This window comes from Marmota flaviventris, chromosome 8 (genome assembly GCF_047511675.1).
Source record: "Marmota flaviventris isolate mMarFla1 chromosome 8, mMarFla1.hap1, whole genome shotgun sequence".
NCBI classification, from domain to species: Eukaryota; Metazoa; Chordata; class Mammalia; order Rodentia; family Sciuridae; genus Marmota; species Marmota flaviventris.
The window spans coordinates 89806727-89833546 of NC_092505.1; the positions used below are offsets into that span (position 1 = coordinate 89806727).

General features: G+C 34.4%; 1 protein-coding gene across 7 annotated transcripts in view; it reads left to right on the forward strand.

The window, feature by feature from the left end:
- Positions 1-26820, forward strand: part of Tbl1xr1 (TBL1X/Y related 1) — a 155490-nt gene that overhangs the window by 68513 nt on the left and 60157 nt on the right. For 6 of the 7 annotated variants that reach the window (XM_071615466.1, XM_071615463.1, XM_071615465.1 and 3 more), the window contains exon 2: positions 2441-2515. Coding sequence is in view for 1 of the 7 variants with exons in the window: in XM_071615465.1 (XP_071471566.1) it covers positions 2513-2515 (3 nt within the window). In the remaining 6 variants the exon portion in view is untranslated. Of the gene's footprint in view, positions 1-2440; positions 2516-25439; positions 25470-26820 lie in introns of all 7 variants that reach the window. The other variant, XM_071615464.1, reaches the window with a different exon arrangement.

Consider the following 26820-nt stretch of genomic DNA (forward strand, 5'->3'; position numbering starts at 1 on the left):
AGGTAAAATGTTCTGAAATACAGATTATAGAAGCAAAATATTTATTTTGTTACAAGAGGAGCAATTAGGTATAAAGTAGTTTTTGTGGTGTGATTCATCATGTGCTTTTTTATTTATTTATTTTTTTTGTCAATGATGAAAGATCAACTTTTATTGGCTGCCTCCTGGAAGCAGAACTAAAATTATTGGTATAACCAGGCTTTCTTCAGTATTTTCAAAATAGCAGTTCATTGTTGAATTCTTCACCAATGTGATTTATTTGTGCTTTGAGTCTCTACTGGTTTTATTTTGAAATATGTGTGTACTGTATATGAACTATATATGTCCAAGGTACTATTCTTAGTGCTGTGGAGAAACAAGAGTAAAATGAATAAATCAATTCCTGGTCTCCAGACCAGAAACTTCTCCAGAAGTTTGATAGGGGTTGGGACATGATAAAAGAATAAGGTACTACACAGCTCTGAAAAGGGAAGTGTGCTGAAGGGGTTCTTATTTCTGTCTTTGAGTAATGAGTTGAATAACCAAGGGAGGAAGCTAATTTGGATTGAAACACTGAGAGAAAGAATGGGCTAGATTTGCTTGCATATAGAACCACAGAAGGATGGTTCTGGTGGGCGAATGACAGGATCATGATAGCAAAAGACTGCAGAGAACAGAATCTATGGTGAGAGTAGGGGATGCTGAGTGAGATTAGTAAGGGAGAGGTATAAAATACATATTTTGTTTACTGAATAAGGAAATACTTTGCTATAAATAGTTTTAGCACACACTGTTATAGTATCTTAAATGCATCTCTAATTTTTGTTATCACTTTATAAAATAAATGTCTTTAAAAATTCCTTTAGATTATATGGTATAAATGCATTGCACAATGGCAGGGTATGTATAAGTGAGTTGACTAGGAAAACATTTGTGACAGAAATTGAAATATGACCTTGTATATACGTCTAGAAATTCTTCAGATTTTCAGGTTGAATTGTATGTGCTAATTGGTACATCTGTTGGCACACTGTTTACCACAGATTCATTTATCTTTCAAATCCCAGAATCAGATATTTATTTAATCATTTAATTATTTATTAAATCACTACTGTAGTCTTTTCCTTACTTAAGGAACTATAGACTAAAAGGAATTGTTAAATGAAGGAATGATTATAAGGGTAGAGGAAAAACATAAGTGAAAACTGAGAGATATCTGCAAAGGTGGTGAAAGACTCAGTGACTATTAGTAAAGTAAGACAAAAGAGGGAGAGGGGGTAAAAAACTGGAATTATCTAATTTAGTATTCGCAACAAGGTATATGTGTTTTTATGTGTGTTGTATATGTACAAATGGGTCAAACCAAATATCTGTTGCTGTAGAGTGCTATATTTATTTATGTTCAGTTTTGATTAAAGCATTTCGGTTTTAATATTTAAATACAGGAGTTCAAATATGCACCCTCATTTGTTCCTAATATCAGGGGGGCATGTACAATGTGGTATATAATGGTATTTGTAGTGTAGACTGAGGACTGCACAAAGCACCAGTGGCCTTTCAGTTCTTTCATTGCCATATATTTTAGCTTACTATTGTGAATTATCTCGCTTACTCACGTTCATTATGTAGATTTATGAATTATCTAGTATATTAAGCAAATGCCACCTAAAGATTCTTGTAAAAAAACTGCATGTAGGAAGAATAGGAATGAAAAACAGAATGGTACAACTGCTAATTATAAACTACTAAAGTAAGTTCTTTCCCAGTCATGATGTTCATAGCAATAACCTTTAAGTAAATAGACTAGCAGTGTTACTGCGTCACTTTATAGACCTGTGCTTGAGCACCTGGGGAACTGTACTGGTGGTCAGCCTACCACTAGAGTCCTCTCTCTGAGACAGTGTGGGATTACAGTTGCTTGAAAGGTTCATGGGGTATAATGCACTGAAATTTAACAATTGAAAAGGGTTAAGGTATACTCTGTAAAATGTGAACTCTGAAAAGATTTTTAACAAGTTCTGAAGGAAATTTGTTGCAAAACCAGTTATCTGTTGCTTTTTATTATTAATCAAAATATGTAGAAGTTCAAGTTTATATCATTTTTATAGCTCATGATTTTGTTATGAACATAGTATATTGGACCTCAATGCAGTACTTATTGGAATGTGTTGAGCTGAATTTGGGATTGAGAGCACTCTACAGATTCATCTCCTTGAGTCTCATTTGTTCACTATGTCAACCTCTTAGAAGTGCTCTAAAGATACTCTGAATGGCACTCAAACATTGCTGCTGTTTTTTTTTTTTTAATACTTGCTTGAGAGGTTTTCATTGGGTGGGGTGGGGGGTGCATTACAGGCATAAATAAAGAATACTTCAAACATGTAGGATGGTATAGAAAAATCTTAAACTGAACTTATTTTGGGGCACACTGAATACTTTACTTTTCCTTTTTTTTTTTTAGAATCAGCAACAGCTTCTTGTGATCGGTGGTACCGCATCTTCAGTTGCGCATCCCTACATCAATGCACTGCCAATGGTAAGACTCTCTCCAACCCCGATTGTCAGTGTTTAAAGACTCTGTTATTATCTTGAAAGTACTAAAACTTCTCAACAGTTTGGCAAAGTGCATGTATTTTAAAACTAAGTAAGTTATAAACGTATAATTAAGTTGAAATAATTTTTGAGTATTTAGCAAAAGAAACCCCTACTTTAAGGATTTCCATTTTTGTAATTTTTATTACCTCTTAATAATCAGAATAGTTCCATTTTGTGTAATTTTTATTACCTCTTAATAATCAGTCTTACATAGCATTGTGTTTTGTCAAATGACCTAAACCACAAATAGAATTTTCTCACTTAAAATTCAGTAGTCTTTTGTTTTCTGTCCAGCATTTTACTCAATTTTTGGGTATTGAGTTTATCTTAATATTTTTAGTTATATGCAGTTAAATGGCTAAAATTCTGCTTACATTTTATTTAACAAATATATTTAGATACTCATTCTTGTCTACTTAAAAAGAGTATTACAATCCTTTTACTTGAAATATAAATATCAAATCAGCCATTTGGTATAATAAAAACTACTGGGCTCTGTAGGGTTTGGGGTTTGCTCTGTTTCCTGAGTATGCTAGGAATCTTTGGCTTTTGGCAAGGGCTCTTATAAACATTAGATGATGGATTGGATTACATTTCTAAGGTTTATTCTAGCTGTATGCTAAGTGATCTCATTTACTTAAGTACAATTCAGAATGATTTTTCTTTACAGAAGTGAATTCTTTCCTAAATAGAATCGCTGTATATTTAGGGGATCAAATAGGAGAATGAAGTTTTACTGGTTTGTATTTGATAGTGGGGATTATATTCAGGCCTTGCACATGTTAATTATTATTGTCCCACTGAGCTACATTCTAGGCCCAATTTTCACATTGCCAAAGAATTAATTGCTTAGAAATATCCTCTATTTAAAGATGTTTTCTATAGTGTATTGCCGAAAAGTTTAATTATTTTTATTTTTAGTTTTAAACATTAAATCTGGGAGATACAGAATGATTTTGAGTTTTGTAGAATTTGGTAGGTAATCATAGGTTTATCAGTTTGAGTTAACAGGAACTAGAATAAGTAAGATAGCTGTGAAAATACTGCTAGGAAATGATTTCTTTTTAAAGATGGACTTTAAGGGTGTTGATGAAGAGGAAAACTTCCTTTGTCTCAATTATTTTCTGAATTCTTATTGTGGAAAGAAGTGGATTTTTTTTCCTTTTCCTCTTCCCATTCTCTATCTGCTCCTCCCTTTTCATTTTCCTACCCCCTGTAGTTAGTAGGGGAGGTTGAAGAAAAAAAAAAAATGTTCCCCAGCTTTAGCTAGCATAGAGGATGACTTTATTTTTTCATCAATTTATGAAGCACTAGGCCCTTTAAGTTGCTTGGGTGACCAATTAATTGTCATTACATTTGCTGTTTCCCATGAAGCACTGCAGAATTTCTCATTTTGTTAGAACTACTCCAGGTAAATCAGCTCTTACTGTGGTCTCTTCTTAGCTTTTTTGTTGGAAGTTCATATTTGAAACATGTTAATATTCTTGGTTGTTGGAGTATTACTACTGTGTTATATCTTCCCTGAGTATTATTTGCACAGACTTGCTGTGTGACTTAGTTGCAGGTGCTATGCAACCAACTATTTCTTCTAAGGCCAGAACTCCAGTAAATTTTAAATGTGCTACTCACATAGACTACCCAGTTTATTTTGTTTTTGCAACAGATCATAGACTGTGTTTGATTAGATTATCCCAAACATATTCGCCGATTTCATTGAAAACCCCTGAAATCGTATTTATATCATGATCACAGAAGTTTAAGCTTATTGTTCGTTACACATAGGTTAGTGTTAAGAGATAAAGATGGCAAAGATGACAACAGACGTGCTTGTAGTCTACCTGAAGATCCAGAAACCATTTCTACATATTTGTACAATGTGCTAGTAAATTTATAGATTGGTTCAAAATGGTGAGTTTCCTAGAAATAGTGCTGCTGTTAAACCTGTGTAATAGAGTACAGTAGTTCCCCTGTATCTGCACTTTCACTTTCTAAAGTTTCAGTTTTCTTCCTGTATGGTTTGACAAGATTAAATGGGAAACTCTAGAAATAAACAATTCACAAGCTTAAAATTGCACACTATTCTGAGTTTCAATCTAAAGTCTTGATTAATCTCAATTTTTACTGCATGGGATGTGAATCATCCTTTAGTCCAGCATAGCCACACTATCTGCCTTCCCTGCCCATTAGTCACTTAGTAGCCATCTGAGTTGTCAGATCAACTGTTGCAGTAATACAATGCTTATGTTAAAGGTATCCTTATTTTACTTAATAATCACCAAAGAGGAGCAAGAGTAGTGATACAGAAATACCAGGGTATACCGCATGGAAGAACAGATTAACTCTGGTACTATGTGATAGTGTTGTAGGCATATAGAGGGGGGAAGTGATATATATAGGACCATTGGAGTTCCAGACATCCACTAGGGGCCCTAGTAGATAAGGGGCGACTACTGTATCTTATGTTTTTCCTTTAAAATTTTATATGTGAATACTTTAGGGAAATAAGTAGTTACCTTCAGTACACCTATACCCACTCACAACAGAATTATCATTGTTCTTGATATAGTAACCCTGAGGGATTTATAATAATCTTTATTTGCCTTTACTCTTTACTTACTTATTACTTATTACTACACAAATCACTACACTTACTTATTACTACACAAATTACTTTAAGTTGTACCTTAAATGTCCATGATTGTTACTTTCCTATATGAATGTTTCACACTCCTTTTGTAATTATTCATTGCATTAATAGGACCCATTGGCCAATAGGTATATATAATTATTTTGACCTATTGTTAAAAAAATACTTATATTTTAGTTGTAGTTGGACACAACATCTTTATTTTATTTATTTATTTTTATTTGGTGCTGAGGATTGAACCCAGGGCCTTGCATGTGCCAGGCGAGTGCTCTACTGCTGAGCCACAATCCCAACCCCTTGACCTATTATTAATTTGGAAAGACTAGGCAGGTGCTAATAGGCTCTTATCTGGCTGCAGTAGATGCCAGTCTTGTCTTTAAGTGTGCCCATAACAATTCCCACTGGCAGATTATTTTGAAGTCAATAATGTATCATATAATTTTATTCATAAATATTTAAGTATTTGTCTATAGGAGATATAGACTATCAAGAATACACAACCTCAGCACCATTACACTTTAAAAATTGACATTTCATTTTCATTTGAAAAAGGATTTAAGTATACTTTTTAAAAATTGTGGTAAAACCAAATAATATAAAGTTTAAGTTTACCATCTTGTATATGTATGAGAGGAGGTAGGTAGAGTGCTGGGGATTGAACACACAGCCTCTTGCAAGCTAGGAAGGTGCTGGGCTACTGAGCTACATCCTTATCTCTTTAAAAAATAAAATAAAATTGTATTTGCTTGGCATGGTGGATCATACCTGTGATCTCAGCCACTTGGGAGGCCAAGGCAGAAGGATTACAAGTTTGTGGCCAGCCTCAGCAATTTACAGAGCCACTGTTTTAAAGTAAAAAAAAAAAAGGGGGAGGGGGTGAGTGAGGCATTGGGAATGTAGCTCAGTGGTAAAGTGCCTCTTGGTTCAATCCCCAGTATGTATGTATGTAATTTACATACATGCATAACATTTATTTTTATTTCTTGAGATAGGGTCTTGCTAAATTGCCTAGGCTGGCCTGGAACTTGGATCCCCTACCTTAGCCTCCCATGTAGCTGGGATTATAGGTGTCTACCACTTTGCCTACCTACGTTTACCATCTTGACCATTTTAAGTATACACTTCAGCATTGTTTGCTATATTCACATTGATTTGTAATTGATCTCTAGAATTTTTTTTCATGGTGTACAACTGTTACCTGTGCCCTGTTTCCTCTAGTCCTAGGCAGTAGCCTTTTTACTTCTTATTGCTACTACTTTGTTAGTTTGATTACTTTAAATAGCTCATAAAATAACATCATTACAATATTTGACTTTTTAAAATTGTCTTCTTCTGTTTAGTATAATGTCCTGAAGTTTGTGTTGTAGCCTGTAACGTTATTTCCTTTTTTTAAAAGGCCGAATAATACTTGGTTGTCTATACATACCACATTTTCTTTCTCCTTTTATTTGTTGATGGACATTAGGATCGCTTCAACCTTTAGGCTCTTGTGAATAGTGCTATTGTTAACATGGATGTGTTATATTTCGTTGATATCCTAGTTTCAATTCTTTTGGAATTCATTTTTGGAATACTAGAGGTGGGATTGCAGGTTTTAACAGTAATTTTACTCTTACTTTTTTTTTTAAATAAGGTTGGGGGATTGAACTCAGGGCCTTCCACATGGTAGTCAAGTGCTCTGTCACTGGGCTTACATGTATCTCAGCTCTAGTTTATCTTTTTCAAGGAACTTTTATACGCTTTTATGTAGCAGCGTCACCATTTTACATCCCCACCTTAGCCTTAACAGTACACCAAGATTACAGTGTGTACACATTCTAAACAACTTTATTTTCTGTTTGAGAGTGGCCATCCTAATGGATGTGAGGTATTGGCAATAATATCACCAACATAAGTTAGTTGTTCCTAAACTGCTATTAAATAATGTTTCTATAGAATCTGAACACAATTCATACATTTTACTTGGTTGCCATGTACAGGTTATGCTGCTACCTGTTTATTTAATTTTTTCCCCTTTTTTTGTCCTGAAAAACTTCCCACATTATATATTTTGTTAGTTGCATCTTTGTAGTAAAAAAAAGTACTTCTTTTCCTTGTATTTTCTGCAAATCCTAATTAGATATGCAGCTCCTCTTTTGGGGAGGCAGAATATTTCATAGGTGGTGCTAAGTGCTCCCATGAAGAGGCATATAACACTTGTTGATTCCATTCATGATATTGTCATGATCATTGTATAGGTTCATTATTTCCTTGAGAATGTACTAAAATGTCAATATACAAATGACATCATGCTTAGCTGTGATATTTCTGTAAAGAGAAACTTCCATCAGATATTTGGTTACTCTATGGCACAGTTCTGTTTGTGCAGGTAAGTTACATTGGAATGTTGTTTGTTTCCTTTCTTTGCTCATTTTCAAGGACTTAGTTGTTACCTAGATTCCTGGAAAGGTAACCACTAAGGGTTTTTTAAATTGTTGTTGTTGTTTTTCCCAGTGTTATTTTGAGCTTGTACATGTAAACATACAATGTGTTTTACTGCTTTGTATTAGCATTCTTATTAATGTCAGATTGTCTTGGCCAGAGGAAGCTTTCCAAGTTGATTTTGAGTCTTTGACATGATGCCACTAGTCTGGTATTGTTCATACAAGATGTTTATAATCTCTTGTTCATGCTCTTCCTTGGTCCCCAAATCAGCTCTGTCTCTGAGAAGAAGACCTCGATTCCTTTTAGTGAAAAATAGTAATCAGAGCCACAATCTAGTGCTAACAATGTTCATTGCTTCTGGTTGGGGGAAGCGAAGTACGTGTATGGTATTTTTGATACAGATATAGCATTTTATTTTTTTAAATGTAAATTCTTTGTCAGTGTTTTTTCCTTTTTATTGATGGATTATAGTGATGCACATTTGGATTTGTTGTTACTTATTGGTACATGCACACAATATCATATTTTTAATTTCATCAGTTTTATTCCTTGGCACTTTTCCCTCACCGTCTTCTGCCACTCCACTGCTCTCTTTTCTGTTGTGAGGAGCTGCCCCCTCTCCCCTACAGTCCCCACACTCCTTCCCGCCCTCCCCTCCTTCCTAGTTTCCATATTAGAGAAAACATGTGACCCTTGGCTTATTTCACTCAGCATGATATTCTCCAATTCCATCCATTTACCAGAAAATGATATAATTTCTTCTTTATGGCTTAATAAAACTCTACTGTGTATATATACCATATTTGCTTTAACTGTTGATGGATACCTAGGCTGCTTCTATAATATGGCTCTTGTGAATTATGCTGCTGCTATTATGGGTACGCATGTTATCACTATAGTATGCTGATTTTAGATCTTTTGGAAAAATATCAAGGTATGGGGTAGTTTGTCATACGATGGTTCCATTCCTCATGTTTTGAGGAGCCTGATTTCTATAGTGATTATATTAATTTACGGTTCTATTACCAATATAAAAGTATCCTCTTCAGCGTTTATTCTTATTTGTATTCTTGATGGCTGCAGTTCCAACTGGAGTGAGATGATATCTCTGTATAGTTTTAATTTGCATTGCTAAAAAATGTTGAACATTTTTTTCATGTATTTGTTGGCTATTGGAATTTCTTTTGACAAGTATCTGTTTAGTTCATTTTTCATTTGCCCATTTGTTTATTATCTTATTTGTTTTTCTGTGGTAAGTTTTTTGAGTTCTTTATACATTATGGATATTAATCCTCTGTGTGAATATGAGGTAGGAAGGATTTTTCTCCCATTCTGTAAGTTCTCTCTTCCGATTCTTAATTGTTTCCTTTGCTCTGTAGAAACTTTTAAATTTGATACCATATCATTTATTCTTAGGATTATTTCTTGAACTTTACGAGTTCTATTGAGGAAGTCATTGCCTCTGCCTAGATATTGGAGTATTAGCCCTGTTTTCTTCCAGCCAATGCAGTTTTTGGTTTAATTGCAAGGTGTTTGATCCATTTTTAATTGACTTTTGTCAAAGTGAGTGATATGGGTCCTTTGTTTATTATATGTGTGGATATTCAATTTTCCTAGCACCAATTGTTAAAAAGATGCTCTTTTCCAGCGTATGTTTTTGGTGACCAGTTGACTATATCTTTGTGGGTTTCTCTCTGTGTTTTCAGTTCTTTTCCATGGGTCTATGTGTCTATTTTTATGCAGTACCATGCAGTTTTTATTACTATAGGTCTGTAGTACAATATTGTGATGCCTCTAGCATTTATTTCTCTCTCTCTCTCTCTCTCTCTCTCTGAAATGGTTTTGGCTCTTCTGAGTCTTTTATTCTTCCATATGAATTTTAGGGTGGCCCCTCCCCCATTTCTTTGAAGAATGTTATTGGTATATTGAAGGAAATTACATTGAATCTGTAGATCACTTTTGATAATATGGCCATTTTAACACTTTTTAAAAAAATTGTGCTTATCTGTTTTAGTCAGCTTTTTTGTTGCTGACTAAAAGATCTGACCAGAATAATTTTAGGAAGAAAAGTTATATTTGAGGCCTTATAGTTTCAGAGGTTTCCATCCCTAGAAGGCAAGCTCCATTCCTCATGGCTTGAGGTGAGGCTGAACATGATGGGGGGAGAGTGTGGCAGAAGGAAGCGCCTCACATGATGATCAGAAGCAGAGAGAGAGGGAGAGTGGAGATCCACTCTCCAGATACAAAATATATATTCCATAGCCATCACCCCAATGAACCACTTCCTCCAGCCACACCTCACCTGCCTCCAGCCACCACTCAGTTAATCCTATCAGGGATCAGCTCACTGATTATGTTAAGGCTTGACCCAATCATTTCTCTTCCAGACCTTCTTGCATTGTCCCCCTTGTGAGCTTTTCAGGGACACCTCATCTCCAAACCATGACACTATCCATGAACATAGGAGATCTTTCCACTTTGTGGTGTTTTCATTTTCTTTCTTTAGTCTTCTATAATTTTCATTGTATAGGTCTTTAATGTCTTTGGATAGATTTATTCCTAGGTTGGTTTGGTTGGTTCGTTCGTCTGTCCCTCCCTCCCTCTCTCTTTGAGGCTATTGTGCATGGGATCCCCCCCTCCCCCCCGCATTTCTTTCTTAGCAGATTTATTATAGGTGTACATGAAAGGCATTATTTTTGTATATTAATTTTGTGCCCTGCAACTTTACTGAATTTCTTTATCAGCCCCAGCAGTCTTCGGGTAGAGCTATTTGGATCTTCTAAGTAAAGGATCTTCGAACAGTGATTATTTGACTTCTTCCCTTTTTTAAACTTGAACCCCCTGTCTTGATTAATTGTGCTGGCTAGAATTTCTAGTACTATATTGAAATAGGAGTGATGAGAGTAGACATCCTTGTCTTATTCTGGATTTTAAAGGAAATGTTTTCGGTTTTTCCCCACTTACTTTGTTGTTTGTTTGGGGTTTGTTGTGTACAGCCTTTATGATGCTTGAGGTAGTAAGATCCTTCCCGCTCTATTTTCTCAGTGTTTTTATACCAAATGGGTCTTGAATTTTGTGAAAGACGTTTTTACCATCTGTTGAGATGACTTATATGATTTTTGTCCTTATTCTAATTATTTAATGGATTGCATTTGTTGATTTACTTATGTTGAGCCATCCTTGCAACTGTGGAGTAAAACCAACTTAGTTATGATGTACCATCTTAATATGGTTTTAAATTTATCAAGGATAGTGGTCTTTTTTGTTTGTTTGTTTTCTCTTTCCTTTTCCACATGTCTCCTTATCTGGTTCTAGTATCAGGGTGATACTGGCTTCATAGAGTGAATTTAGCAGTATTCCATCCCTTTGTAATTCATGGAATAATTTGGGGAGCATTGACATTGGTTCTTCTTTAAAGGTCTAGTAGGAATCCACTGAAAATTCCATCTGGTTCTGGACTTTTCGTTGATGGAAGGTTTTTAAAGCACTGTTTCAGTCTTATTTGCGGGGGCGGGGGCGGTGTCTGCCTAGGGTTTTTTGTATCCATTTCATTTCAGTATTCCAATCATTTCATTTTTGGCAATATGTATATCTAGAAATGTATCCATTTATTCCAGGTTTTTTTGAAATATGTTTTCAAACCGGTCCCTAATGATGCTCAGGATTTCTTTGAAATCTGCAATGATATCTCCTTTTGTATTTCTAATTTTTGGGTGGGGTACTGGGGATTGAAACTAGGGATATTTACTGTTGAACAGTACACATCCCAGTCCTTTTGTGTTTTGAAACAAGATCTCACTAAGTTGCTTAGCGCCTTGCCAAATTGCTGAGGCTTGCCTCTAACTTGCCATCCTGCTACCTTAGCATCCCAAGTCACTGGGTTTGTTTACAGGTGTGTGCTACTACATGTGGCTTCACATGTAATTTTAATGTTTTGGGTCTTCTTTTTCTTTGGGTTAGTTTGGTGAAAGTTTTATCACCCTTGTCTGTCTTTTCAAAGACCCAACTCTTTAATTTCATTGATCGTTTTATTTTTTTTATTGTCTATTTCATTGATTTTCATCTGACCTTAAGTATTTTCTTCCTTCTGCTTATTTTAGGATTATTTTTCTTGCTTTTTAAGGGCTTTGAGATTCATGTTAGATTGTTTATTTGGGATCTTTCTGATTTTCTTATGTGTAGGTGCTTATAGCTATAAATGTTCTTCTTAGAAATGCCTTCATAGGTGTTTTTTGGTCTGGAATATAGTGTGTTTTGGAGAAGGTACCATGAGTAGCTTAGAACAAATTGAATTTGACTATTATTGGAGGAAATGTTTTATAGATGTGTGTTAGGGTCATTTGATTTATAATATTTTTTAGCCCTGAAGAATCTTTATTAAGTTTATGCTGAGATGGCTTAGCTATTGATGTGTTGAAATCACCCAGTATTATTGAATAGAGGTCTGAGTTTCAATGTCTAGTGATATCTGTTTTATGTGGTTAGAAGTGCACTGACATTTGGGACATAAATATTTAGTATCATTGAAATTTTTTGTTTAATTTTTACTTTTACCACTATAAAGTGACTTTCCTTGTTTCTGATTAATTTTGGCTTGAAGTCTGTTTTGCAGATATGAGAGTTGTTACTTCTGCTAGTTTTCCAGCTACATTTGTATGGATTATTATTTTCCATTCTTTCTTTTAGGCTGTTGCTGTCTTTTCCTGTAAGATAAGTCTCTTGGAAATAACATATAACTGACTTTTGTCTTTTAATCCATTCTGCCAGTATATATCTTTTAATTGGAGAATTGGAGACTTATGTTCATTGTTCTTAGAGATGTTTATTAATTATGCCTTTTTTGATTTATGCCTAATGAACATTGGGTCCTGTTTCTCATTCGCTTTTAGTTTGCAGTCCCACCAGCAGCGTATGAGTGTACCTTTTTTCAACATCCTTACCAACATTTATTTTTACTTTTATTCTTGATCATTGCCATTCTGACTAGAGTGAGATGGAAATCTCAGTGTATAGTTTTGATTTGCATTTCTCTAATTGCTAAGGTGTTGAATATTTTTTTCATATGTTTGTTGATTGATTGTTTTTCTTCTGTGAATTCTGTCGATTCCTTAGCCCATTTGTAGATTGGATTATTTGGGTTTTTTAAGTTTTTCAAGTTCTTTGTATTTCCTGGAGGTTAATATTCTATCTGAGGTGCAGGTGGTAAAGATTTCTCCCATTTTGTAGGCTCTCTCTTCATGTTGTTGATTGTCCTTTGCTGTGAAGAAGCTTTTTAGTTTGAATCCATCCCATTTATTGATTCTTGATTTTACTTCTTGTGCTTTAAATAAGAGTCTTATTAAAGCAGTTGGTTCCCAAGCTGACATGATAGAAAGTTGGGCCTACTTTTTATTGTAGTCGTTGCAGGGTCTCTGGTATAATGACTAGGTCCTTGATCAACTTTGAGTTGAGTTTTGTGCAGGTTGACAGATAAGAGGTTCAATTTATTCTAGGTCATATGGATTTCCAGTTTTCCCTGTACCATTTGTTGAAGAGGCTATCTTTTCTCCAATGAATGATTTTGCCGCCTTTGCTAGTGTGAGATAACTGTATTTATGTGGGTTTTTCTCTGTCTTCTATTGTGTTCTAACCATGCTGTTTTTGTTACCATGGCTCCATAATATAGTTTAAGGTCTGGTATTGTGATGCCTCCTGCTTCACTTTTCTTGCTAAGGATTACTTTGGCTATTCTGGATCTCTTATTTCTTTAAATGAATTTTATGATTGCTTTTTCTGTTTCTATGAAGAATGTCATTGGAATTTTAATAGGAATTGCATTAAATCTGTGTAGTGTTTTTGGTAGTGTAACCATTTTGACAGTGTTAATTCTGCCTATCCGAGAATATGGGATATCATTCCATCTTGTAAGGTCTTCTTCAATTTCTTTAATGTGTTGCAGTTTTCATTGTAGAGGTCTTTTACCTCTTTTGTTAGAAAAAATCCTAAATATTTTATTTTGGGGGCTGTTGTGAATGGGATAGTTTTCCTAATTTCTCTTTTAGTGAATTCATTACTGATGTACAGGAACCTGTTTGATTTATGGCTATTGATTTATATATACTTGTTGAATTTATTTAATTTTAGAAGTTTTATGATAGAATTTTTTTTTGATCTTCTCAATATGAAATCATGTCGTCAGCAAACAGTGATAGTTTGAATTCTTCTTTTCCTATTTGTATGCCTTTAATTTCTTTTTGTCTCTCTAATTACTCTGGCTAGATTTCCAGGACTATGTTGAATAGAAGTGATGATAGAGGGCATCATTGTCTTGTTTCAGTTTTTAGGGGGAATACTTTCAATTTTTAATCCATTTAGCATGATGTTGTCATTGTGTTTAGCATAGACAGCTTTTACAATGTTGAGGTATGTTCCTACTATCCCTGGTTTTTCTAGTGCTTTGAAGAAGGAGTGCTGTATTTTGTCAAATGCTTTTTCTGCAGCTATTAATACGATCATATGATTGTTGTGCACTATCTTTTTAATGTTTTTGTATGTGATTTGCCAGAATTTTATTTAGAATTTTTGCATCTATGTTCATCAGGGATATTGGTCTGAAGTTTTTTTTCCTTACTATGTCTTTGTCTGGTTTTGATATCAAGGTGATACTAGCTTCATAGAATGAGTTTGGAGGAGTTCCCTCCTTTTCTTTTCATGGAATAATTTGAGAATTGGTGTTAATTCAACTTTGAAGGTCTTGTAGAACTAAGCTGAGAATCCATCTCGTCCTGGACTTTTCTTGGTTAGTAGGCTTTTGATGCCTACCATCTTTTATTTTATTGCTTGAAATTGATCTTTTAAATCTGATTCAATTTAGGTAGGTCATGTGTCTCTAGAAATTTGTCAGTGTCTTCAATATTTCAGTATTTTCTATTGGATTATAAATTTTCAAAATAGGCTCTGGTTATCTTCTGTATTTCAGTAGTGTCCTTTGTGATATATCTTTTTTTATTATGAATTTTAGAAATTTGAGTTCTTGTCTCTCTCTCTCTCTTTGTTAGCATGGTAAGGGTTTATCAATTTTGTTTATTTTTTTTAAAGAATCAACTTTTTTGTCAATTTTTTTGAATTTTTTTTTATTTCAATTTGATTGATTTCAATTATTTCTTGCCTTCTACTACTTTTGATGTTCTTCTTTTTCTGTGGCTTTTAGATATACTGTTAGGACAGTTGTTGACTTCATATTAATCAGTGAGCTCAATGCACTGAGCTTCCCTCTTAGTACTGCCTTCACAGTGTCCCAGAGACTTTGATATGTTGTTTCGATGTCCTCATTTACCTCTAAGTATTTTTAAAATTTCATCCCTGATTTCTTCTCCTATCCATACATTCAATGGTGTTCTTTAGGTGTTGGGGTAGCTTCTGTTTTTTATTTTATCATTGTTTTCTAATTTCATTCCATTATGATCTGATAGAATGCAGGGTAGTATCAGTTTTTTTCTATTTACTAAGAGTTTACTAAGAGTTCCTTTGTGCATAAGATATGGTCTGTTTTAGAGAAGGATTCATGTGCTGCTGAGAAGAAGGTGTATTTGCTGATTGACAAGATGAAATATTCTGTATATGCCCATTAAGTCCAAATTATTGATTGTATTATTTAGTTCTGTGGTTTCTTTGTTTAGTTTTTGTTTGGTAGATCTATCCAGGAGTGAGAGAGTTGTGTTAAAGTCACCCAGTATTATTGTGTTGTAGTCTTTTTGATTCTTGAAATTGAGAAGGGTTTTTTTAATGTATGTAGATGCTTTATTGTTTGGGGCATAAATGTTTCCGATTGTTATGTCTTGTTGATGTATAATTTCCATAGGCAGTATGAAATATCCTTCTTTGTCCCTTCTGACTAACTTTGGCTTGAAGTCCACTTTATCTGATATGAGGATGGAAACCGCTGGTTGTTTATGTGGTCTTATGACTCTAATTCACAAAATTTCATATTTTGTAGAGCTGTTCGCATTTTTTCTTTGAATTGTTACAAAGATATATTTTTATCTTAAAACATAGAAGCCTTTCTATCTTGTGGATCAATCCCTCAACTCTTCTGTTTTCTGGTTTTGATACTCCATGTATGTAACAAGTTCTAAAAACTAATTTGGTTTTACAAGAATTTCTACTACTAATAAGGCCCAACTGAGTAGTTTTAGAAGGTTTGCTTCTCACAGAATTAGACGCTTGATTGTAACCTTTTTTTTTTTGAAAGATGATTCTAGAAATTTCCAGCGGGAGAGCAGAGAATAGAGAAGAGAACCAAAATACTCCAAAGAGAAGGATTTATTGTGCAGAGGCTCAACTCAATTTGGCTACAGTGTTTCTTTGAGTTATTCTACTCTAGGGACAAGGGTGTCTGTATATTTTTTTCTATCAACCCCTTTCTTTATTGGTGAGGTTATGCTTTGGGGAGGGCAGGGCACCAACTCCTTTGCACTTTATTTATGACCTGACCTAAGGTCAGTAAAGATTCCAGATTCTTTGTAATGAGAAGTGGAAATTTTCTTCAGGAGAGTTGAGTGAAGGGGGGATATGGCCTTGGCACTGCCAGCCTCTGCTGTCTCCATGAATATTCCATTTAATTGCCAATTCCAGTTCTTAGTGTAAATTAGCAAATTATCTACATTCTTCAGCTTCTTTGTATCTCTTTAATATTTTTTTCTCTCAGAATTTGATTATCCTTAAAAGAACTGATAAAGTGGCAGGCCATACTTAATTTTTAAGAGTAAGAGCTCAAAAGTATTGTGTCCCAATGAAGAGGTAGCTACCTACCAAGAAGTAGTTTGCTGCATATTGAGGAGCCAGTAATTTGTTCTCTTATTGTCTGCCACTTAAGTGTATCATGTATACATTAATTTGTTCTGCTTGTTGTATAAAAGTTCATTGTCATTTACCATTTGTTAGGATTTATTGTGTGACTTTGAAGTGGTATGAACTGTGAAGAATGAATGACACTGCAGTATGCATAGCATTTTGTAAAGTATTCATCCTAATTTAAGCCTCTGGGGAGCCGATTTATCAAATCAACAATAAGAGGGTATATTGAAGAGGTGTAAGTCATATAGGGTTTTACTTTAAATTTTTTTTTTTTTAATGAAGAAAAGGGCACACACAAAATGGAGTGTATTTAACAATCCCTTGTTTCTTTGTTGTTAGATTATCTGAGGCTGCAATAACAGAAGTCTAAAATAGAACCTGAGGTGTTTTGTTATCACTTAAAAGACAAACTCCAGATATTCACATGGATTCAATCCTTATATAATTGCGGTAAATTGCTATTGTTATTTTAAAAATAGTTTTCATACTTTGAATAATTTTAATGGAGTAACATTAAAATGGGTTTTATTACTGAGCATTATCTACATATTTTTAGGTTTTACTGACTTCTCAAACTCTCCATAGTCTATTAATTTAGTCTCACTAGGTTCTGGCCATTTACGTCAGTTTGCTTGGTCCAGTCTTAGCAATATAGCCATAAAATTTGAAACTGAAGACCATTGATTATTTCATAGGTATACTGAAGTCATTGAGGGTTCTTATTTTTGTCCCCATTCTTCCTTCTTTTTATCCATTTATCCTTCCATTTGATAATATTGTATAGTTTTTAATCTTTGCTCTAAAGAGAAAGAAATATGCTAAAATTAGTGTGTAAAAGAGATATCCAAGTAAATATTTAATGGGATCATTTTGGATTCCTTACAGCCGGATTTTTTTTTTTTTTAAACATTTGTTTAGTTGTAGATGGACATGATGTCTTTATTTTTTTGTGGTGCTGAGGATTGAACCCAGGGCCCTCACGCATGTGAGGCAAGCACTCTACCACTGAGCTACAACCCCAGCCCACAACCTGATATTTTTTAATGGTGACTTGAAGCATAAGGGTTTTTGAACTTAACAGATCTTTTTTTTTTTTTTTTTTTGACAATTTAAAGTTAATAGGAATATTTTAAATGTTTAGGAGAAATTCCAAAAGACAATATTGATTAATTTAGATTTAAAAAATATTTTTATAGTGATTAGCACACATTAACTACACAAAATAATGGGTTTTATTGTGAAATTTCTATACAAGTCTATGTGATTTGATCTTATTCATCTTCCCTTTTATTTTCTTTACTACCCATTCCCATTCTCTTCCTGAATAGTTCCCTATTACTTTCATGTCTTTTGAAAGTGTTTTTATACTTGAAAAAGTAAATAAAAATCGTACTAAAAGTGAAATGGTTAGCATGTATTCTGTGTTAAGAGTAGATATCTTAAATATTTTTGCAAAGTTGTTTTTATCTCCATTTTATTGACAAGGAAACCATTATTTCTGTTTAACCAAGCCTTCTCCTCTCTTAGCATATGTCTGTACTCGGTTCTAATATGCAGAAGATAGAAACCATGGCATGTTGAAATAAAGCAGGACTCCAGATTCTCACAAAGATCAGTTGTTGATTTGTAATATGCTTGAAAAACAATTTGGTGATTGCAGTTGGGGGGAATTCTGGAGTAAAGAATCCAGTATTTGTTAAGTAAGCTTTAGATTATTTCCTTTTGAAGGAGAGATTTCATATTTGCCTTACAGGAACTTTTTTCCTTAATTGCAGACAGGATAGAATAAATGATATTTTTCCTAAAAATAAGTATTCCTTAATTTATTTATTTTGAAATACTACCTTATAGTTTTTTCCACCATTCGAAAACATTATAGACTCTAGCTACAGTATAGCAATGGAAATATATTTCAAAATTAGGATTTATTTTATACTGTGCGAAAGGGCAGACACTTTCAGTACCATTGTGCAGTTTGTGTATGTGTACATGTAAGCCAGAGTACTTATATTGAGACATCTTGGCCCTTATTTGCTGTTGGCTCTACTTCCTTCCCCCACCCTTTCACCTATATTACTAGACCTAGTCTGTACAGTGTGGTAGCCACTAGCAATATGTAGTTGTTGAGACTCAGAAATATGACTAGTGAGAATTGATATTCAGTGTCAATATAAGATGCTTGTTGAACTTTTGAAGGCTTTATTTAGAAAAAAGTGAACACATCTAATTGTAAAATAATGATAATAGCAGCCCCCCCCAACACACACACACACACACACACACACACACACACGCACACACGCGCATGCACGGAATATGTTCTAAGACATATCTTGAATGCCTGAAACTGGATAGTACCATACTCTCTGTATACTGTATGTTTTCTCAAATTTATGGGTTGTGTTTGGATTTTTCTATTTAATATTTTCAAGGCTTGGTTGACTATGGGTAAATGAAACTGTGCATAAGAAGGGACTGTGTAAGAAATGATAATATTCTGGATGTATTGGGTTAAATTAAATATATTACCAAAATAAATTACACCTGTTTCTTTTTCTTTTTTTTTTTTTCATGTGGTTACTAGAATACTTAGAATTTGCATATGTGGTTTTGCATGGTGGCTTGCACGATATATCTGTTGGAAGGTGGTGTTCTAGACCTTTGAAATTACAACTACTTTGCCTGTCAGTTTCCTCCTGTCTGCTGGAAATGGGTAATCAGAATACTGAAGAAAATGGGTAATGCTAATATTTGGGAAGACTGGAATGACCCTCTTGTAAAGGTTCCTAAAATTAGATTCTTGGACTTTATTACAAAATAGTTTTCATTGCATATTGAGTCAGTCCTCATTTTACAAACGGGGAACTAGTGCTTATAGAAGTTATCCCATATCATATATTTTTGTCATAGTTACTGAACCAAGACTTGAATCGGATCTCATTCTTAGTTTTAATTTTCTTTTAAATTCTGCATAAGAGAATGTTCTTCAGAGGTGACATGTAAAGAGTTTTCATGGGACCTCAGGAGAGGATAGAATGATAGGGATGAAAGCATCTTGGTGACAGTTCTCTAGATTTGTATCCTTGTTGAAAATTAAACAACTTATTATTTCAGGAAATTTTTCATGTATTAAAACTTATAATTCTGTTCTCTATTTGTATTCTCTTACCTAGGAAGATCATTTATTTTCATTGTTACTCTCCTTTTTCTATACTTTGTTATCTATTTTTCCATGTTTTTTTCCTAGTTGTAAAGTTTCCATTTGTTTCTTTTTATACTTATAAAGAGAACATCTCTTTTCTGTCATTTCAAGTGCCTCTTTGTTTGATAATTCTCACATCTGGATCTTCTCAAGTTTGGCATCTGTTGTCACAATTGGTCGGCTTTTCTTGGATCTTTGTATGTTTATTTAATTTTGGATGGTACCAGCTCTGGACAATGTTAGTTTTTTTAATTTGTAATTTTTAAAATTTAAAGCAGGTGATAATAGTTAGGCTCAGACTACAAATTCTTGAATTTGTTTTTGTGGATTTTTTATGGTTCTGGGGATTGAACCCAGGGCCTTTCATATGCTCGGCAAGTGCTCTACCTGTGAGCTATATCATGGGCTCCAGACCATTAAACTTTGTCTTGCTTGTGGGCAGTAGTCTGGAATCATTTCAGTTTTCAAAGCCTTCACTATGTTGCTTTGGGTCTACTCCTTGAATTGGTCCCCCGGGACTTAGTTTGCCACTTGAACTGTGGCTTTTATCTTTAGTTTTGCAGACCTGACCAGTGCAGTAAGAAGCATATGCTCTGTGAAGACTTTGAAGTGAATTTGGGACTTATTTTGGTTAATATACAGAATTATAGGATCCCCTTCTGCATTCCCTCTAGCCTGGATTTCATTTCATACTCTTCATCACCAGAGACCATATTTCCTGGTTTAGTTTAGCTCTTTTCATTGAGAAGAACTGGCTTAATCAAGATATTGAGGGTGGGAAAAACACAACAAAAAGGTCAATTCTGTGTTTTAACAAATGTGTTCAGAAGAACAGTAAAGTTTTAATTCCAAAAAAAGAATACTGTTTCCCATGGGACAAAACTTCCGATTGGGATAAAACCTCCCACAGATATGACCATAGTCTCTGGGCAACATATAAAAAAAGAAGCATTATAATATTACTGTAGATCAAACCAAAAAGAAGTATAAAACAGACTGGAGTGGATTCTTTAAAGAGACATTGGAACTTCCAGTTTCAGTGTTTTTGCTTAAGGACAGGATCCTGTTGGCAGAGAAATCAGAAGAGTTTGGAGTTAACCACAGTGGCTGTAGAGTTATGGAGTTATGCAGGAGAAAGGAGTAGGAGTTCTCAGAAAACCATGCTGACAGTGTGGCTGATCCTTAATCTGCAGACTAGAAAATGGATAAACAGACCTGAAGCTATTGAGCAATTGAAAAGAACAAACTTTATACCTGCAACAACATGGATTTATTTCAAAACACTATGTTGATTGAATATAGTCTTAACACAAAGCTGGACATAATGTGTGATTCCATATATATGACATAATAAAAACCTAATCTGTTGTTGTAGAAATGTGGAAGACATAAAACTAATAATTTATGCTGGGAGAAAAAAGTAGTAGTTGACAGGGATGGGAAAAGTAAAAGTTGAAGTTTTACGAGGGTGATTTTAACATTCTGTGTTCTTTTAGGGATTTCAGTTAGTTATATGAATTTGGCAGAACTCTTTGAATGGTATAGCTAATATGTGTTCATTATATTTTTGTGAATTTTTTCTTTAAATATTTAATCATATCAATGATGGGTGAGCTGAAGTATTATGTAGGAAGTATTTTGATGACTTTGTGATGAATACTAGAAAATGTTAATTTTAAAGTCCATTTGCTTGCTATGTAAATATTTTTATCTGTATGTTTGAAAATTTTCATAAATATAAAAATAAAGCTAGTCGGTAGATGTTCTCTAAATCTGGTTTCTATTGTTAATATATGTTTTTTTGTGGCATTTTTCAAAATGGGTATTTTTTAAAATTTGAAAATAGTTCAGAGTTCATCAGTGACTTGTTTCTGCTTGTGCATCAAATTCTGAACTACTTAGTTTGCAGATAGAAGTATAAATAAAACTGAGAGAATGAAACATGCCTAGGTGACAATTTGTAACAGTCCCCTGTATCCATATACTGACTTTTCAAGGTTTCCTTTACCCACATTCAACCACAGCCTGAAAATAATAAATGAAAAATTGCAGAAATAAACAATTAATAAGTTTTTAAACTATGTGCCATTCTGAATATTGTTGGAAATTTTGAACTGTGGTATCCTGACCAGGATCTTGATAATTTCTTTGTCCCACTGTATCTTTTCTGTATATGCTCTCCACTTTTTATTCACTTAGTAGCCTTTTGGGTTATTGGATTGACTGTTGCTTTATCATAGTGCTTGTATTTAAGTACCTTTATTTTTACTTATTAACTGCCCCAAAGTGCAAGAGTAGTGATGCTGACAGATTGGATATGCATTGTATTTCCTTCATGTGAAAAGTGGAAAGTTTTTATAGTAAGATAATTTGAGAGAGACACCACATTCATATAACTTATATTGCAGTATATTGTTATAATTATTCCAATTCAATTATTCCAATTATTACTAATCTCTTATTGTATCTTATTATAAACTAAAGTTATAGTTATGTTTAGGAAAAATGTAGTGTGTGTGTGTGTGTGTGTGTGTGTGTGTGTATAAGATTTGGTACTATCTGCTATTTCAGGCCCATTGGGGGTTCTAGAATGAATGTATCATTGACGAATAAGGTGGGGAACTACTGCAGTTCAGTTTGATAACTCAAGATTTGTGGGAAGCCGTTCTCACATGTGATTGGGCACCTCCCTGACTGGGTGTTTGGCATTCTGGCCAAGCTGTGTCAGAACTTATTCCCACCCTTTTTAAGTACAAGAGCCCATCCATGTTGGGGTGTGACTGACCATTGACCCTGAGACCAATCACTGACCCTGAACCCTGACCTTTGCCGCAGTCTGGCTGGGCACAAATAACCTAGCTGCCATGAGGCACTTGTAGGTTCAAACAGGAACTCCTTTATTGCCTGAACTCCACGGGCACTCCACTTGCATTCCCCGGGAACTCTCTCCTCCCTCTCTGGGGCTCCGCAGGAACTCAACAGGACCTCCACGGGAACTCTGCGGGCGCAAAAATTCCTGAGGCAGCAGGAACCTCCCTATTGCTAGACAGCAAGGGTCTATATACAACTGAATACACAACCTGTTTCAATCCAGCATTATGCAGTCACAGCAGTTATACACAGCTTAACTTAATTATCATCATCTTAATGGCTCACTGGCCACCTCTCAACCACTCCTTCTGGCAATGCCATGTGCCATCCCTACTTGGCTGTGGCTCTCAACAGACCTTGGAATGCTGTCCCCCTCGACCTTCACTGGATGATATTTTCCCCTGAATTTCTTGTTCTCCAATAAAAGGCTACTCTCTGGCATGCCCTTCCTCTCTCCTGCTAGTCTCTTGTGTAAACCTCCCTACCCCACCAGGTGGCAGGAGCCTGGGAGGGCCGTCTCTGACCTGGTCAAGAAAAAGGTAAATTGAGTTTATGTGTGTTTATTTTGATCTCACTAGTTAACTTCTATGCTTAGGACCTCTAGTATGAAGCTAGCGTGCTGGTCACGCACAGATTAAGATTTTACATTTGGAGAGGGTGGATACATAGAGTGTGCTTATTCAGGTATGATCAACAGGTGATGATCCCTTGGTTTGTTTATTTTGAACACATTTTAAAAATGCTATTACAGGAAATGATTAGATTCTCTTCCTACTCTTCTAATTGCCCAGTTGTCATTTGTGAAGTGTGGTTTATGATATCTTCTAGTGTGTTGTATTTATTTTTCAGGAAAGAAATGCTGTCTAGATTTTAATGTTAGAATTGTTAGCCAGTTTGAAATGACTAGATTGTGTTTTAAAAAATAGTCTTTTTTTTTTTTTTTTTTTAAGAAATACGGTAACTTATTGATGACTATTGATAGATTAAAAAGTAGATTATCACTGTTCAGGATTTTGTGGTTCTTTTATTATAAAGTTTTGAGAAACAAGCATATTGTTATTAAATGCAGTCCTATAATATGTAATTGTATCCTTGCTAATTTTACTCTTAGGAAGGCTATTCTGGTAGACTGGGTTATAGCCCAGTGGTACAGCACTTACCCAGTAGCATGGGTGATATCCTGGATTTGTTTCCAGGACCCCAAAAAAGAAGAGAAAGAAGAAACTTAGTTGGGAGCAATCAAGTGGACTTCACAATCATGTCACATACCAACTAATTGTTTAGCTAAATTCTCCTTCAATTACTATTCTTTGTACTTGTGCCTTTCTACAGAAGAATATTTCAGCCAGCCTTCAATTTTTGCAGCAGCTGCTTTACATCTGTATGTTGTTGACTAAAGAAAATACTTTTCAGGGGCTGGGGATGTGGCTCAAGCGGTAACACGCTCTCCTGGCATGCGCGGGGCACTGGGTTCGATCCTCAGCACCACATACAAATAAAATAAAGATGTTGTGTCCACCGAAAAAAACTAAAAAATAAATATTAAAAAAATTCTCTCTCTCTTTCTCTCTTTTTAAAAAAGAAAATACTTTTCATAATATCTATACTTTTTTTTATTATTAAATACCTTAATGTTTAAGTCTCTTTGAAAAAGTGATGTGGGAGGTAAGGTATATGGAAAAAAAATAGCTGAAAACAGCTCAAAACCAAAATAGAACCTTTTAAAGTATCATTTCTGTTATTTGCCATGAAATATGATGTTATTTGGTCAGCCCATTAGGATTTTAAGTCATAATACCCAAACTAAAATGGAAAATATACAGTATAAATGAAAGTTTGGTTTTAGAGACTTTTATCTCAGGAACACTTGGATAGCTCAACCATTTAAAGACTAGCCAAGAATAAAATTTCATTCCCATCATGGTTGCTTTATTTTTGTCTTTGTTTCTACCAATCAGAGAGAAATTTTATTAGTGACTCTGAATATTATGTTATTGTGTATTGCCAAAGTGAAATAGTCAAATGACTGAGAAATGAAATTGTGTATATGCCAAGTTATTTTGAAACCATTTTAGGTAATTTGCATTAACACAAACATTAAGAAACAAGTTCTTCTTTTCATTAAATGTTTATTTTTTAGTTTTCGGCAGACACAACATCTTTGTATGTGGTGCTGAGGATCGAACCCGGGCCGCACGCATGCCAGGCGAGCGTGCTACCGCTTGAGCCACATCCCCAGCCCCTTTTCATTAAATGTTTCATTATAGTTTAAAGATATTCTGAATAAATTTTTGACTCATTCTCTGGGAGTTCTAAGTCTACCAGGTAAAAACTTTTGCATCATCATAAGTTCTAAGTAAATAAACATAAAACAGAACACCAGCGTATCTTTGAACTTAAAACTAATGGTTAAATTTGCTAGCTCCTGGAGGATTAGCTAGAACCAGTTAGTTATATCCAGGAAGTTGCAGTTAGAAAACCACCAGTTTTTGAGGGACCAAAGCCTATTATTTGTTGCCAATAGAAACTTGATTTTTCAACATAGATAAGGATCTTTGTGTTTTAGTTTTCTATCTTTTTATGTTTCTATGTGTTACCTAAAACAAATCATTTTTTTCAATTATTCTTGTCAGAGAAGCCGAGTTGTATTTTGGGGAAGCTAGCTATAAAAAAATGTTACACATAGGGAAAATATAGTCATTAATGCAAAAGGATATCACAAACATAATTATTATTTTTACTGCATATTAAAATTGTTTAATTTACTGTGATTATTTTTTTTGTCATTTTATTCTTTATCCAGTTAACTTATTGGAATATAGTTATAAGGTACTTTATCACTTAAAGTAAGAACTAGCCCAGTAGTGTTTCTGTTCTGTTTTGTAGATTCACTTGGGCATTGTGTCTGGCCAAAAAGTAAGTCTTTTCATGTCATAATTTGGTTACTTATTACCAATCCTGTTTAGATGATAATATTAACAAGACTGGAATGTCCTGAAAACTGTTTTAGCAGTTAAAAGTTATAAAGTAGTTGCTTTTTGCAACTAAAAATTTGTGTCCTTTTAAACTTTACACCTAACAAAAATCTTACATTCTATTGCTTCTTTCCAAATTAATCTATAGACTTATTCAGCATTAAAGCTAGAGGAAACCCTTGCTGATTATAGTAGTCTTCTCTTTATCTGTGGAGATACATTTCAAGACCCTCTAGAACCCTGAAACCCAGGTAGCCCTGGTCACTAGTATATAATATGCTAGTTTTCTGTGAATATATACCTATGATAAACTTTAATTAATAAATTGGTCACAGTAAAAGATTAACAGTGATAAATTTAAAATAATCATAATAATATACTGTAATAAAAGTTATTTTAAACTTAGCAATTTTTTACTTCTCCATTTTAAATTTTTTAGGGCATGATTGACTGTGGGTAAGTGAAACTGTGTAAAGGGAGTTGTGTATAAGGGGGACTACTGTATGTAAATCAGTGCCCTCATTTTACAGATAGGAAACTGAGGCCTTAGACTAGAACAGAGGTCTCCTAACTCAGTCCATGACTGTTTCTATTACATCATGCTGCTTGATATTTGTATTTATGGAACTCAGCAACATCATATACAGGGTGAGCTTTTTTTTTTTTTTTTAACACAAAAGTGATTTGCTGTTCTCACCAGCTGCTGTTCTTCATTCCTCTCATTTACTTTTATACCATTAGCTATTTTAACCCTTTATAAAGTCTAATAATTTCTTTTTGGACTTTTAAAATTTTTACTTAGAGAGTTTTAGATACTAGCTTGGGATATAGTAAAGTGGTAAGAGTACTTCCTACTGTCTGTGGTGGCCTGTATTCCACCCAAGCACTAAAATAAAAAACCAATAAGCAAAAACATCTTAAAGTTTGTGGAATTTTTCTTTTGTTGGTGCTACTATTTCTTAGCATTTGACTACTATTTTTAAGGGTTATACTCTCATTAAGATGACTACTTCTTGGTAACTACTGCAATGTTACCAGGCACTGTAGCAATAGTAGATTATTTAGATTGGTTTGCCAAGGTCACCTGCCTGCAGGGAATTGCTCCTCCCAACAAGGAATTGTTAATGAGTACCCCTCTGGTGGCTCCATTCCTACCTTTCTAGGGCAGATGTGGGAAAATAGGAAGAGGTGCCCTCAGGCAGCTCCTCTCTGGGCTTTTGGTCACTGCTTAGCCAAGATAAGAGAAGAAAGGAAACCTAAAATTTATAATAAAGTCAAGTCACCCCCACTCC